This window comes from Nycticebus coucang, chromosome 6 (genome assembly GCF_027406575.1).
Source record: "Nycticebus coucang isolate mNycCou1 chromosome 6, mNycCou1.pri, whole genome shotgun sequence".
Lineage (NCBI taxonomy): Eukaryota > Metazoa > Chordata > Mammalia > Primates > Lorisidae > Nycticebus > Nycticebus coucang.
Window position 1 is genome coordinate 719281 of NC_069785.1, and position 13272 is coordinate 732552.

The 13272-nt window shown below is 43.1% G+C and overlaps 2 gene segments (V, D, J or C); both read left to right on the top strand.

The window, feature by feature from the left end:
• LOC128587758 (immunoglobulin heavy constant mu-like) overlaps window positions 1-13272 on the top strand; it is a 358544-nt gene that overhangs the window by 106107 nt on the left and 239165 nt on the right.
• The window catches only part of LOC128587757 (immunoglobulin heavy constant mu-like), a 107912-nt gene that overhangs the window by 80094 nt on the left and 14546 nt on the right, over window positions 1-13272 (top strand). The window contains 1 exon segment of the C gene segment in view: window positions 12967-13027. Within this exon segment, the coding sequence occupies window positions 12967-13027 (61 nt within the window).

Below are 13272 nucleotides of genomic sequence, written 5' to 3' on the forward strand. Positions count from 1 at the left end.
CATACTTCCCAAAGCAATCTACCTATTCAATGCCATTCCTATCAAAATACCAACATCGTACTTTCAAGATTTGGAAAAAATGATTCTGCGTTTTGTATGGAACCGGAAAAATCCCCATATAGCTAAGGCAGTTCTTAGTAATAAAAATAAAGCTGGGGGCATCAGCATACCAGATTTTAGTCTATACTACAAAGCCATAGTGCTCAAGACAGCATGGTACTGGCACAAAAACAGAGACATAGACACTTAGAATCAAATTGAAAACCAAGAAATGAAACTAACATCTTACAACTACCTAATCTTCGATAAACCAAGCAAGAACATACGTTTGTGGAAAGACTCCCTATCCAATAAACGGTGTTGGGAGAACTGGATGTCTACATGTAAAAGACTGAAACTGGACCCACACCTTTCCCCACTCACAAAAATTGATTCAAAATGGATAAAGGACTTAAATTTAAGGCATGAAACAATAAAAATCCTCCAAGAAAGCATAGGAAAAACACTGGAAGATATTGGCCTGGGGAAAGACTTCATGAAGAAGACTGCCATGGCAATTGCAACAACAACAAAAATAAACAAATGGGACTTCATTAAACTGAAAAGCTTCTGTACAGCTAAGGAGACAATAACCAAAGCAAAGAGACAACCTACACAAGGGGAAAGGATATTTGCATATTTTCAATCAGACAAAAGCTTGATAACTAGGATCTATAGAGAACTCAAATTAATCCACATGAAAAAAGCCAACAATCCCATATATCAATGGGCAAGAGACATGAATAGAACCTTCTCTAAAGATGACAGATGAATGGCTAACAAACACATGAAAAAATGTTCATCATCTCTATATATTAGAGAAATGCAAATCAAAACAACCCTGAGATATCATCTAACCCCAGGGAGAATGGCCCACATCACAAAATCTCAAATCTGCAGATGCTGGCGTGGATGTGGAGAGAAGGGAACACTTTTACACTGCTGGTGGGACTGCAAACTAGTACAACCTTTCTGGAAGGAAGTATGGAGAAACCTCAAAGCACTCAAGCTAGACCTCCCATTTGATCCTGGATTCCCATTACTGGGCATATACCCAGAAGGAAAAAAATCCTTTTATCATAAGGACACTTGTACTAGACTGTTTATTGCAGCTCAATTTACAATCGCCAAAATGTGGAAACAGCCTAAATGCCCACCAACCCAGGAATGGATTAACAAACTGTGGTATATGTATACCATGGGATACTATTCAGCTATTAAAAAAAATGGAGAATTTACATCCTTCGTATTAACCTGGATGGAAGTGGAAGACATTATTCTTAGTAAAGCATCACAAGAATGGAGAAGCATGAATCCTACGTACTCAATTTTGATATGAGGACAATTAATGACAATTAAGGTTATGGGCGGGAGGAAAAGCAGAAAGAGGGATGGAGGGAGGGGGGTGGGGCCTTGGTGTGTGTCACACTTTATGGGGGCAAGACATGATTGCAAGAGGGACTTTGCCTAACAATTGCAATCAATGTAACCTGGCTTTTTGTACCCTCAATGAATCCCCATCAATAAAAAAAAAAAAAAAGTTGACTCCTCAAGCACTTGGGGCTGCTATGAGAAACCCCATGTTGGGACACTGAGGCAGTCACCAGCTGGCTCTTCAGGAAAAGCACTCTGCTGTTAATTTGACTTATTTGGCCTTTGTGGAACTCCTGGGCCCTACATTTCTGGAGGCACCAGTGAGATCCTCCAGGCCCTGGCACTGCCGATCCTCTGTTCAGCCTCCAAGACAGGCTGTGGTCCCTCTGAGGGGAGGCACCTCCTAAAAAAATTCCAGGGCCCCTGGAGGACCCAGAGCCCTCAGGAGACCATCTGAAAATCAACCCTAAAGTCACCTGTGAGCCCACCTCTGGAGGTAAGCCATTTAAACATTTTTGGCTAGTGTCTGCGGACATTTAGTGTAAATATTTTCTTCAATTTATGTTATGCTTATTTGTTGTGGACTGTTTTGAAATTATATAACTGTTTGTTGTATTCATTTGCTGTGAATTGTGTAGGGCCCTTAAGGACCTCCAAGGGAAGGCCAAAGGGACAGGAGCTTTGGACAGGAACCCCTATTTGCCAGGCTGTTGGCCTGCCAGAGGCTCTCAAAGGTGTGTGTCGGTAGAGTAACCCATCACTAGAATACTGCTGGGGACCCTCAGCCCTGTCAAAGACAGTAAGATGTTACTGCCACTGAGACACCAGTGCTTTGGCCTTGGGCCTTGGAGAAGTTGGGGTGCGGAGGATAGGTGACAAGGAACTTTGATTTCTAACCTCGAGAGTTATGCCTGAAGTTAGTCCCGTAAATCTGTAAGACAGGAACCTCAGACTCCTGAGCTATTGGCCTGTTGAAAACAGGAACCCTGAATTACAGAGCTATCAGCCTGTTGGGGGGCTCCCAAAGACTGGGATGCCAGCGGGAAGCCCAATCCTCAAATGCACAATTTAGATTCATGTACTTTGTTCATTTGTATTCTGTGTTGTTTGTCTAGTTAACATATTGTAGTTTGTGCTCCTGCTCTGTTCAGTAATATAGTTTGTGCTTCTGCTCTATTGCCAGTCTTTAGTGTGGGCTGGCCCTCCTATAGGTTTCTTTGATCCCCTCTTATGCTGACAGGTTTAGAAAGCAGTCCCACAGAAAAGCTTGGCCCCTGACATTGATGTATGAACCAAGTTAGTGAATAGCCCCTCAGCTTGGCTCTGCGCCTGTTCTCTCTTTTTAGAAACTACAGTTTTAGTATCATCCTTCCAGCCCTTCAGTCCCTCTGGTTTAAGTACCTGGTCTGAGCCCCTCTGGTTAATCTGGTTAATTTCTCTGGTTATCAGTTTCATTTTTATTGGTCAATTGTGGAACTGTCATTGTGCCTTTTTGTGCTTCTCTGTGCTTCACAGATGCTTTTTATCCTTTTTTACTCTAATAAAAAAAAAGTCCAGACTGCCAATTAAGCAGCATAAAAAGTATGCAAAAATCAGTGGGAAATCTGTGTTAAAGAATAAGCTTTCTGAACCTTCTAAACCTCAGTAATTGGTTAAAAAAAATGAAAACAAAAAAAAAAAGATTAAAACTGTGCTGAGGCAAGAGAATCACGTAAGCCCAAGAGCTGGAGGTTGCTGTGAGCCATGTGACGCCACGGCACTCTACCAAGGGCGGTACAGTGAGACTCTGTCTCTACAAAAATAAATAAATAAAACTGTGTACATGTGAGGACTTGGAGACAGACTGAAACAGTAACAATAAGTGGGAAACTGAGATATAGAAGGGGCCTCTCCCACCATCGTTTCACCCCTGGTGGGAGTGGCCCCTGTCTATATCTAAGTTTTTATCCCAGCTAAAACTTGTCTGTGATTTATCTGAAGAAAGGGAATAAAAAACACAGAGAAACTGTACTGAAGCATTTTAGAGAAAAGCTTGTAGTCAACTACTGTAAGTATATCTCCAGAAAAACAAAAAACATTGAACTGGAATAACTCAAGAAACTTATTATTCAAGCAACTATAGTTTCCTTTAAAATAAAATTAACTTTGAGCCTGTTAGTAAAATCCAAATGTTTAAAATTATGAAATCGTCACCTCTGTAATAAGGTTACTAGATTCAACTGTAAACTTACCTGGAGAACGTGGTCTGCAGAGTGCAGCCCACTTGTGCTTAAAGATATATTCTGAAAAGGAAATACAGAGTCAAATTTCTAAGTTCACCTGAGCCTTAAAATGGGAAAGATCCCTATCTATCCCTAAACAGGAAAATCCTGTAACAATATTACATTCCATAAACTGTCCCTCATTTGTAAAATGTAGTAGTTTAGTTATTCAAATTGTTTGAAAAACTAAATCTTTGTCAAAAAAAAATTCTTGTCTTTTAAACTTTCTAATTGCTAATTTGGCCAAGTAAATAATTAACTTCATAAAATACTGTGATCCTGTTTTATAAAAAATGAATTTTTGATATTAAAAGAAAATAAAGAAAAATAAAAACTCATAAAAATTGTAACAAAATTTGGGCGGCGCCTGTGGCTCAGTGAGTAGGGCACCAGCCCCATATGCAGAGGGTGGCGGGTTCAAACCCAGCCCCGGCCAAACTGCAACCAAAAAATAGCCAGTCGTTGTGGTGGGCGCCTGTAGTCCCAGCTGCTCGGGAGGCTGAGGCAAGAGAATCGCGTAAGCCCAAGAGTTAGAGGTTGCTGTGAGCCGTGTGACGCCACGGCACTCTACCCGAGGGCGGTACAGTGAGACTCTGTCTCTACAAAAAAAAAAAAAAATTGTAACAAAATTTACATATAATCTAGTTAACTATATATTGCCTTTAAAATCTTTTAACTTGTAATCTTATTTAAAAAATATTTTTTAAAGACATATTAGTGAGTAGGGCACCAGCCCCATATACAGAGGTGGCGGGTTCAAACCTGGCCCCAGCCGAACTGCAACAATAACATAGCCGAGTGTTGTGGTAGGCACCTGTAGCCCCAGCTACTCGAGAGGCTGAGGCAAGAGAATCACCTAAGCCCAAGAGCTAGAGGTTGCTGTGAGCTGTGATGCCACAGCACTCTACTGAGGGTGACAAAGTGAGACTCTGTCTCAAAAAAAAGACATATTAAACTTATTTAGTATATTAAAAATATGTAAAAACATAGTCAAATATGGAATAGTAGTTAATTTTATATGAACTATATTTATATGTATATTCCAATATTATAAAATATTGATCTGTCTTCGTACATATTCTCAGTAATAACTAACTAAGTCCAAAGTTTGTCCTTCAAAAGATATTAAGAGAAACTGAAGCAAACTTCTAAAACTTTAATTTAAAAGTTAACATGTTCATGACTATTGCTAACCTAACTTCAAACAAAACAACAGTTACATAAAACTGAAATAATTTATTATGACTTTTTATTGAAAATATTACTAATTTTTTTTGTATTCTGTTTTCTAGAAGTCAAGAAAACCATTTTCTATCCTGGAAACTATTTGTAGCTTTTCAAGCAATGTATGTACTTATGGGAAGAATTTAAAACATGTATTTTCTCTCTCTCCTTAATTTCTCTGAAATTTGAAAACCATTTTTAAGTATTCTTAATTTCTACCTATACAGTTATTTGCATAAGTTCAATAAGAATCTATTTTATTCTATAGGACATGATGAAGGCAACTGGTTATTTTACCAAGGCTTTAGCTGCAATAGCATTTCCAGGGGTGTCCAGACTGCGTTAAGGAATTAAAGTTGACTTTTTAAGATAAATAAAAAAGCCCTTTGAAAAACTGGCCAGATACCCAGTTTATCCTGCACGTGCAAAGAAAGACCAGTGTGGAAGCCAGATGGAGAGGCCAGAGGCAGTCAATTGAGCCCAGATCTGGATCTGGGTGCCACCAGCACCACCGTGCCTGATGGCCACAGTGTCTGGACTCATCTGTGAAAGGCTTCAGGCTGCTGTCCTCCTGCCCCAAGAAAACACCAACAAACAGCCCTGAGGACCTTAACTCACAGCATAACGAGTAATGAACTTGAATGAAACAGTCTCAGATTTGGACAAACAGAGGCAAAATGCATCAACAGACAAAAAATACTCACCAGAAAAAATACTGTTAAAGCTTAAGGTGAAAATTTCAGGCAAATAATTCTTCATGAATTATAAACAAATGAAGAACTGGATTTATGGAGAAAACTGTGAAGCTCAAATGCAAGCACTTAGAGGACAGAGCAGAGGTGAGCAGAAGCAGGCAAATGCTATCTGACCCAAGTTACGGAAGAAATCACGTAGAAAGAGGATCAAGTGAAACAGATACCACAGAAAGCACAGGAGGGAACATGGAGGAGAGGAATAAAGAGATGAAGCATACAGCAGAAGTGGAGACGTCACAGAGTTAGCAAGAAGTGTGGGCACGGGGACAGGCCGAGCAGAGACAGGGTATAGTCGGAGTCCCAGACAGGGGGGCAGGTCCCGTGTGGCCCCAGCGCAGGTCTTGGATCTCCATTCTGGGCCAGTTTTCTCTGGTTCTTGGTGTGCCCTACTAATACACACTCTTACTTTAGAATGGATTTTTTTTTTGAGTTATATTTCAAAATAGTTTTTCTATTCTATTACTTCTGGTAATTAATTTAGGAGAGAATTAATTTAAGCAGCATTCAAAAATACCAAATTGTCAGAGACATAACCTGCAAATATCTCCTCCCATTCTGAGGGCTGTCTGCCTGCTGCGTTCTTGGATGTGCAGAAGCTTTTTAGTTTGATCAGGTCCCAGTAGTGTATTGTTGAAGCTGTTTCAATTGCCTGGGGGGTCCTCCTCATAAAATACTCACCCAGAACAATTTCTTCAAGGGTTTTCCCTGAACTCTCTTCTAGTATTTTTATAGTTTCATGTCATAAGTTTAAATCTTTAATCCAGTGAGAATCTATCTTAGTTAATGGTGAAAGGTGTGGGTCCAGTTTCAGTCTTCTACAGGTTGCCAGCCAGTTCACCCAGCACTATTTGTTAAATAGGGAATCTTTTCCCCACTGAATGTTTTTAATTGGCTTGTCAAAGATCAAATAACAGTAAGTAGCTGGGTTCATCTCTTGATTCTCTATTCTGTTCCAGATATCTACTTCTCTGTTTTTGTGCCAGTACCATGCTGTTTTGATCACAATCGATTTATAGTATAGTCTGAGGTCTGGTAGCATGATTCCTCCTGCTTTGTTTTTATTTCTGAGTAATGTCTCGGCTATTCTAGGTTTTTTCTGATTCCATATAAAACGAAGTATTATTTTTTCAAGATCTTTAAAGTATGACAGTGGAGCTTTAATAGGGATTGCATTAAAACTGTATATTGCTTTGGGTAGTATGGACATTTTAACAATGTTGATTCTTCCCAGCCATGAGCATGGTATGTTTTTCCATTTGTTAAAGTTTTTAGCTATTTCTTTTCTTAGAGTTTCATAGTTCTCTTTATAGAGATCTTTCACATCCTTTGTTAGACAAACTCCCAAATATTTCATCTTCTTTGGCTCTACTGTGAATGGAATAGAGTCCTTAACTGTTTTTTCAGCTTGACTATTATTGGTGTATATATAAAGGCTACCAATTTATGAATGTTGATTTTGTAACCTGAGACACTGCTGTATTCCTTGATCACTTCTAAGAGTTTTGTAGTAGAATCTCTGGTGTTTTCCAGATATACAATCATATCATCTGCAAAGAGCAAAAGTTTGATCTCTTCTGACCCTATATGGATACCCTTGATCACCTTTTCTTCCCTAATTGCGATGGCTAAAACTTCCATTACAATGTTAAAAAGCAGTGGAGACAATGGGCAGCCTTGTCTGGTTCCTGGTCTGAGTGGAAATGATTTCAGTTTAATTCCATTCATTCAATACGATATTGGCTGTGGATGGCCTCTATCAGTTTAAGAAATGTCCCTTCTATACCAATTTTCTTAAGTGTTCTGATCATGAAGGGATGCTGGATATTACCAAAAGCTTTTTCTGCATCAATTGAGAGAATCATATGGTCTTTGTTTTTTAATTTGTTTATGTGATGAATTATGCTTATAGATTTACATATATTGAACCAGCCTTGAGACCCTGGGATAAAACCAACTTGATCATGATGTATAATTTGTTTGATATGGTTGCTGGATTCTGTTTGTTAGGATCTTGTTGAGTATTTTTGTATCTATATTCATTAGTGATATTGGTCTATAATTTTCTTTTCTTGTTGGGTCTTTTCCTGGTTTGGGGATCAGGGTGATGTTTGCTTCATAGAACATGTTGGGTAGTCTTCCTTCTTTTTCTACGTTTTGGAACAGGTTGAGTAATATGGGTACTAGTTCCTCTTTAAAGGTTTGGTAGAATTCTGATGTGAAGCCATCTGGTCCCGGGCTTTTCTTTTTAGGGATATTTTGTATGGTTGATGGTATTTCAGAACTTGATATTGGCCTGTTCAACATTTCCACTTGATTCTGGCTAAGTCTTGGAAGGTGACGTGCATCCAAGTATTGGTCAATTTTCTTCAGATTTTCATATTTCTGAGAATAGAGTTTCTTGTAATATTCATTAAGGATTGTTTGAATTTCTGAGGAGTCTGTTGTTATTTCTTCTTTGTCGTTTCTGATTAATGAGATTAGAGATTTTACTCTTTTTTTCCTGGTTAGGTTAGCCAAAGGTTTATCTATTTTATTCACCTTTTCAAAAAACCAAATTTTTGATTTATTGATCTGTTTTATAATTCTTTTGTTTTCGATTTCATTTAATTCTGCTCTAATTTTGGTTATTTCTTTTCTTCTACTAGGTTTGGGGTTGGAATGTTCTTCCTTTTCCAGTTGCTTGAGATGTCCCATTAAGTTGTTAACTTCCTCTCTTTCCATTCTCTTGAGGAAGGCTTGCAGTGCTATAAATTTCCCTCTTATGACTGCCCTCGCGGTATCCCAGAGATTCTGATAATTCGTGTCTTCATTGTCATTTTGTTCCAGAAATTTGGCGATTTCCTTCTTGATCTCATCTCTGAACCAGAATCCACAGAGAACTCAAACATATAAGCAAGAAAAGAACAAGTGATCCCATCGTAGGCTGGGCAAGGGACTTGAAGAGAAACTTCTCTGAAGAAGACAGGTGCACGGCCTACAGATATATGAAAAAATGCTCATCATCGTTAATCATCAGAGAAATGCAAATCAAAACTACCTTGAAATACCATCTGACTCCAATAAGATTAGCCCATATCACAAAATCCCAAGACCAGAGATGTTGGCGTGGATGTGGAGAAAAGGGAAAATTTCTACACTGCTGGTGGGAATGCAAATTAATACATTCCTTTTGGAAAGATGTTTGAAGAACACTTAGAGATCTAAAAATAGATTTGCCATTCAAACCTATAATTCCTCTACTAGGTATATACCCAGAAGACCAAAAATCACATGATAACAAAGATATTTTTACCAGAATGTTTATTGCAGCCCAATTCATAATTGCTAAGTCATGGAAAAAGCCCAAGTGCCCATTGATCCACAAATGGATTAATAAATCATGGTATATGTACACCATGGAATATAATGCAGCCTTAAAGAAAGATGGAGACTTTACCTCTTTCATGTTTACGTGGATGGAGCTGGAACATATTCTTCTTAGTAAAGTATCTCAAGAATGGAAGAAAAAGTATCCAATGTACTCAGCCCTACTATGAAACTAATTTATGGCTTTCATATGAAAGCTATAACCCAGTTATAACCTAAGAATATGGGGAAGGGAGAGAGGGAGTGGAGGGAGGGGGAAGGATGGGCAGAGAGAGGCTGATTGGTGGGATTACACCTGCAGTGCATCTTACAAGGGTACATGTGAAACTTAGTAAATGTAGAATATAAATGTCTTAACACAATAACTAAGAAAATGCCAGGAAGGCTATGTTAACCAGTGTGATGAAAATGTGTCAAACTGTTTATAAAACCAGTGTATGGTGCCCCATGATCACATTAGTGTACACAGCTATGATTTAATATTAATAAAAAAATACCAAATTGTCTATGCTGGAAGACAGACTAGCCTCAGACGTCTCACCAGCCACACTCCACACCAGTAAACTGTAAAAACAACACTACGGGATCCTCAGGAGGGAAAAGGGACGGGTAACCCAGTGTTTATGTGCAGTTGATCTGCCCTTCAAAAATCAAGGCTACTGAAAAATGGTTTCAAATATTCCAATGTCTATAACCTCCTGTTGAACCTGCTACATGAAAGCCACCTGCCACCAAAAACAGTGTATGAAGTGTCCTTAAGCCAGGGCCAAGAACCAAACGTACAACTTAAGTATCCTTAACTTATGTAAGTGGACACTTTGCAACCTTCAACAATTCCAGAAGAAGGCAGACGTGGGGTGAGAACACTTCTGAAAAGCCGCCTCATTCCCAGTGTTGGCGGTCAGAGGACATCAGTGACACTAGACTGAGGATATCAGACAGTACAAACAAACCCTGAGAAAACCGCATTACTGACATTACTAACCATACAATGGTAGGGATAAGAGGACAGAGGAATGAAGAAGAAACCAGTTAACTTCACACCTGTGTGAGGTAAAGAACTGAAACATATTGTCTAAAGAAGCAATGTACGAGAGATATTTTGGGAAGTTATAATTACAAAGATAAGCACCACACACAGAAAACAGCAAAGAAAAAGATAACTTAAGATGGAAAACTTTTGGGGAAGTATAAAAATTAATCACATAATATAAAATAGTAAAACACAATTGAGACCGAACAGACCTCTCATAAAAATAAATGTGAGTGGTATTAACCTGACTATTAAAAGGCAGAAATGTCAAATTGCATCACAAAACAAAACCCAACTTTATGTAACATGAGTATTGCACATAAAAGGAGAAAAACTGAAAAAACTGAAGCTAAATTTATCCCAGGCAAATTCAACATTTCCACTGTGATAACATTTCAAGCTCCGTGCCAGGAACAGATAATTCTCCTGCTTTTCTCCCCATTTCTCCCAGTCCCTGTTGGGAGGAAGAGAAGAAGAAGGGCTATCAGTATTGCCTGGGAGCATTTTACAGTAGGCCCTTCACACTCACCATCTCTTTTAGTTCTACAAGACTCTCAAAAGGAAGATGCTACTACTGTTCTTGATTTTTCAGTGGAGGGAAATTGAGGCCTGTGAGTAACCTTTCCAAGGTCACCTTGTAGAAAAATGGAGCTGGGCTCAGCCGTTGCTCCACAGACAACACCTTGCCTTCCCACAACTCCCAGGTGAACAGTGCGTCCACTTCCTGCCAGTGCCCAGGGACCTGGCATGGCTTGAGTGCAGCGTTCCCCACTTGTGGGCAGCAAGTTTGCTCATGGTGCAAACAAAATGTGCACACAGCCACATCTCTGATGTGGGATTCTCCACTTCCCAGTTCTGTCTACCCTCAGGCTGCCCCCAGAGAACATCCACTCTCCTTGGCTCCAGCCAAGGGTGTCCAGCCATGGCCTGGGGTCCTCAGGAGCCTCTGCTCTTGTCCCTTCCCTCTCCCCATCAGCTGGAAACACATGGCGGAAGGAGTCTGTGGCAACAGTGGAGAGACAGAGACAGGGAGGAATCTCAGAGGTAGGTGGGGCAGCGCTCAGGAGAGAAATGGAAAGTCATCTTAGAACCTCATAAGGCAGCTTGAACAAATGAACACAAGCTGCCTGCACAGCACCAGGGAGCCCACACGACACCTGGGAGTCATTTGCCCGGCCTTGTCTGTGAGAGTGAACCCTGATGCCCAACTGCACCCTGCCGGCCTCTGCATCCATAACATCGTGCCTTTCCCAGGCGTGCTTGTGGTGCACTGGCTGCGAGTGCTACCGAAGGTAGCAGGGCACTGCAAGGCCAGCCACACACTGGGCAGGACTCTGGGCCCCACCACCCAGAACAGCACTGTGAGGAGGCCAAGAGCCCCACAAAGGACAGGCTGGCCACACAAGGTCGGGGACACACCAGCCTGCAAGAGCTGAGTGGAGCCCTCTGCAGCCCACTGGTCCTCGGAAGGGTGGGAGGAGGTTGGACTGAAGAAAGGGCTGCACAGGCTCAGGGACAGCCGCCCCACCTCAGCAGCAGGGCAGAAGCAGGTGCCTCCTGTGGGGCCTGCACTGCCCCCACCCTCCTTCCTGGGGAAGGACATGGGTGGTCCCAGGGCTGAGACCACAGAGATGAGAGCCTAAGAGAGGGGCCAGCTCGAGGTGCCCCTGATCTCTGATACCCCAGTGGGTACTCAAATGCTCCCCCACAGAGTAGGTCTCCCAACATGAGGAGGGACATGGCCGGACCCCTCACCCTCCAGGACCCCCAGACTCAGACCAACCCCCCCCCCCCAGGAGCCTTCTCATCCCCAGTAACCTCCTCAGCCCCACATGGAACCTCCTCAGTCCAGCTGGAGCATCCTCAGCCCTACCAGGAGCATCTTCAGCCCCAACTGGAGCCCCCTCAGTACCCAGGAGCATCCTCAGCCCCACCTGGAGCCACCTCAGCCCCACCTGGAGCCACCTCAGCCTCACCTGGAGCTGCCTCAGCCCCACCTGGAGCCTCCTCAGCCCCACCCACTCACCTCCTGTCACGCACTCTGGAGACTCTCCCTGCCCCAACTTACCCTGTCACTCTGGGGTCTCCCTGTCCCACCCGCACCCCAGGGAAGCCCCTAACCCTCTCTCTGCTGCCAGGCTTGCCCACACGTGTCCCCAGCCCAGTGCACACTATGCCAGAGGGAACGTTCTAGAGCAAAACTCTAAGCCCCACAAAGGGCACCCAGGAGCCCAGGTCTCCAGGCTCCACATAGACATCTCATGCACCCCTTTCCCTGTGCCAAATAAGGGCAGAGATGAGACCTCTCCTGAAGACCAGCAGCCCTGAGGACCCAGGAGGGCACCCACCTGCTCATGGGCCCATGGGAGACCTGCTCTTTGGGGGAGCTCATGGTGAGGCAGGCCAGGGACTCTGAGATGGCAAGTCTACCCTGCCCACCAGGACCCTGTTCTGTGGGATGGAAGCAGTGAATGGCACAAAGAAGTTGGCCACTGCCAGGCTCCAGAGTGAGAAGTAGCCCGTGGGATGGTGTTTGGATCACCCAGCTCTGCTCCCCTCGAGAGCTGCCCTGTGCCCACCATCCTGGGGACCACAGCTGTGAGCAACTCCAGCCCTTCCTAGCAGGAGTTCTGGCTGGAAACCACAGTGATACATGGGACCACAGCAATTGACAGATCTGCAAAAACACTGCTCTCACCACACCCTTGCCTCTGCTCTCCAAGGCTCCCATAGCCATCTGCACCTATATTATTTGGAGGGCTGGTGCAGGTGCTGATCTGAGGTGGACAGGGAAAGTCAGGCATGCTGAGCCAGGCCAAGGGCTTGGTCTCAGCCATGGGGACTGGATGTCAGGGAAGGGGGATAGGGGACGGGGGTGCAGAGGCGTTTTTGTAGGGGAGCAGCTGGAGGGCAGAGGCTGTGCTACTGGAACCTTAACTTCTGGGGCCAGGGCACCCTGGTCACCGTCACCTCAGGTGAGTGCCAGTCTCTGTGCCCAGCTCCAGGCCAGGTCCCTGGGGCCCACCACTGACCTGTGTCCACCCTGAGGGTGCACGGCCACCATCCCTGGTATCTCTGCCGTGCCTGGGGCCCTTTGCCCTAGGGTCGGGCTGGGTTCTGGCCCCATCATGGATTTGCCATGGTAGAACAGCTGAGGGCAGGGCAGAAGCCTCAGGCAGAGGGCCTAGAGAAGGAGAAGTTGTGGGCAGAGCTGGACCTG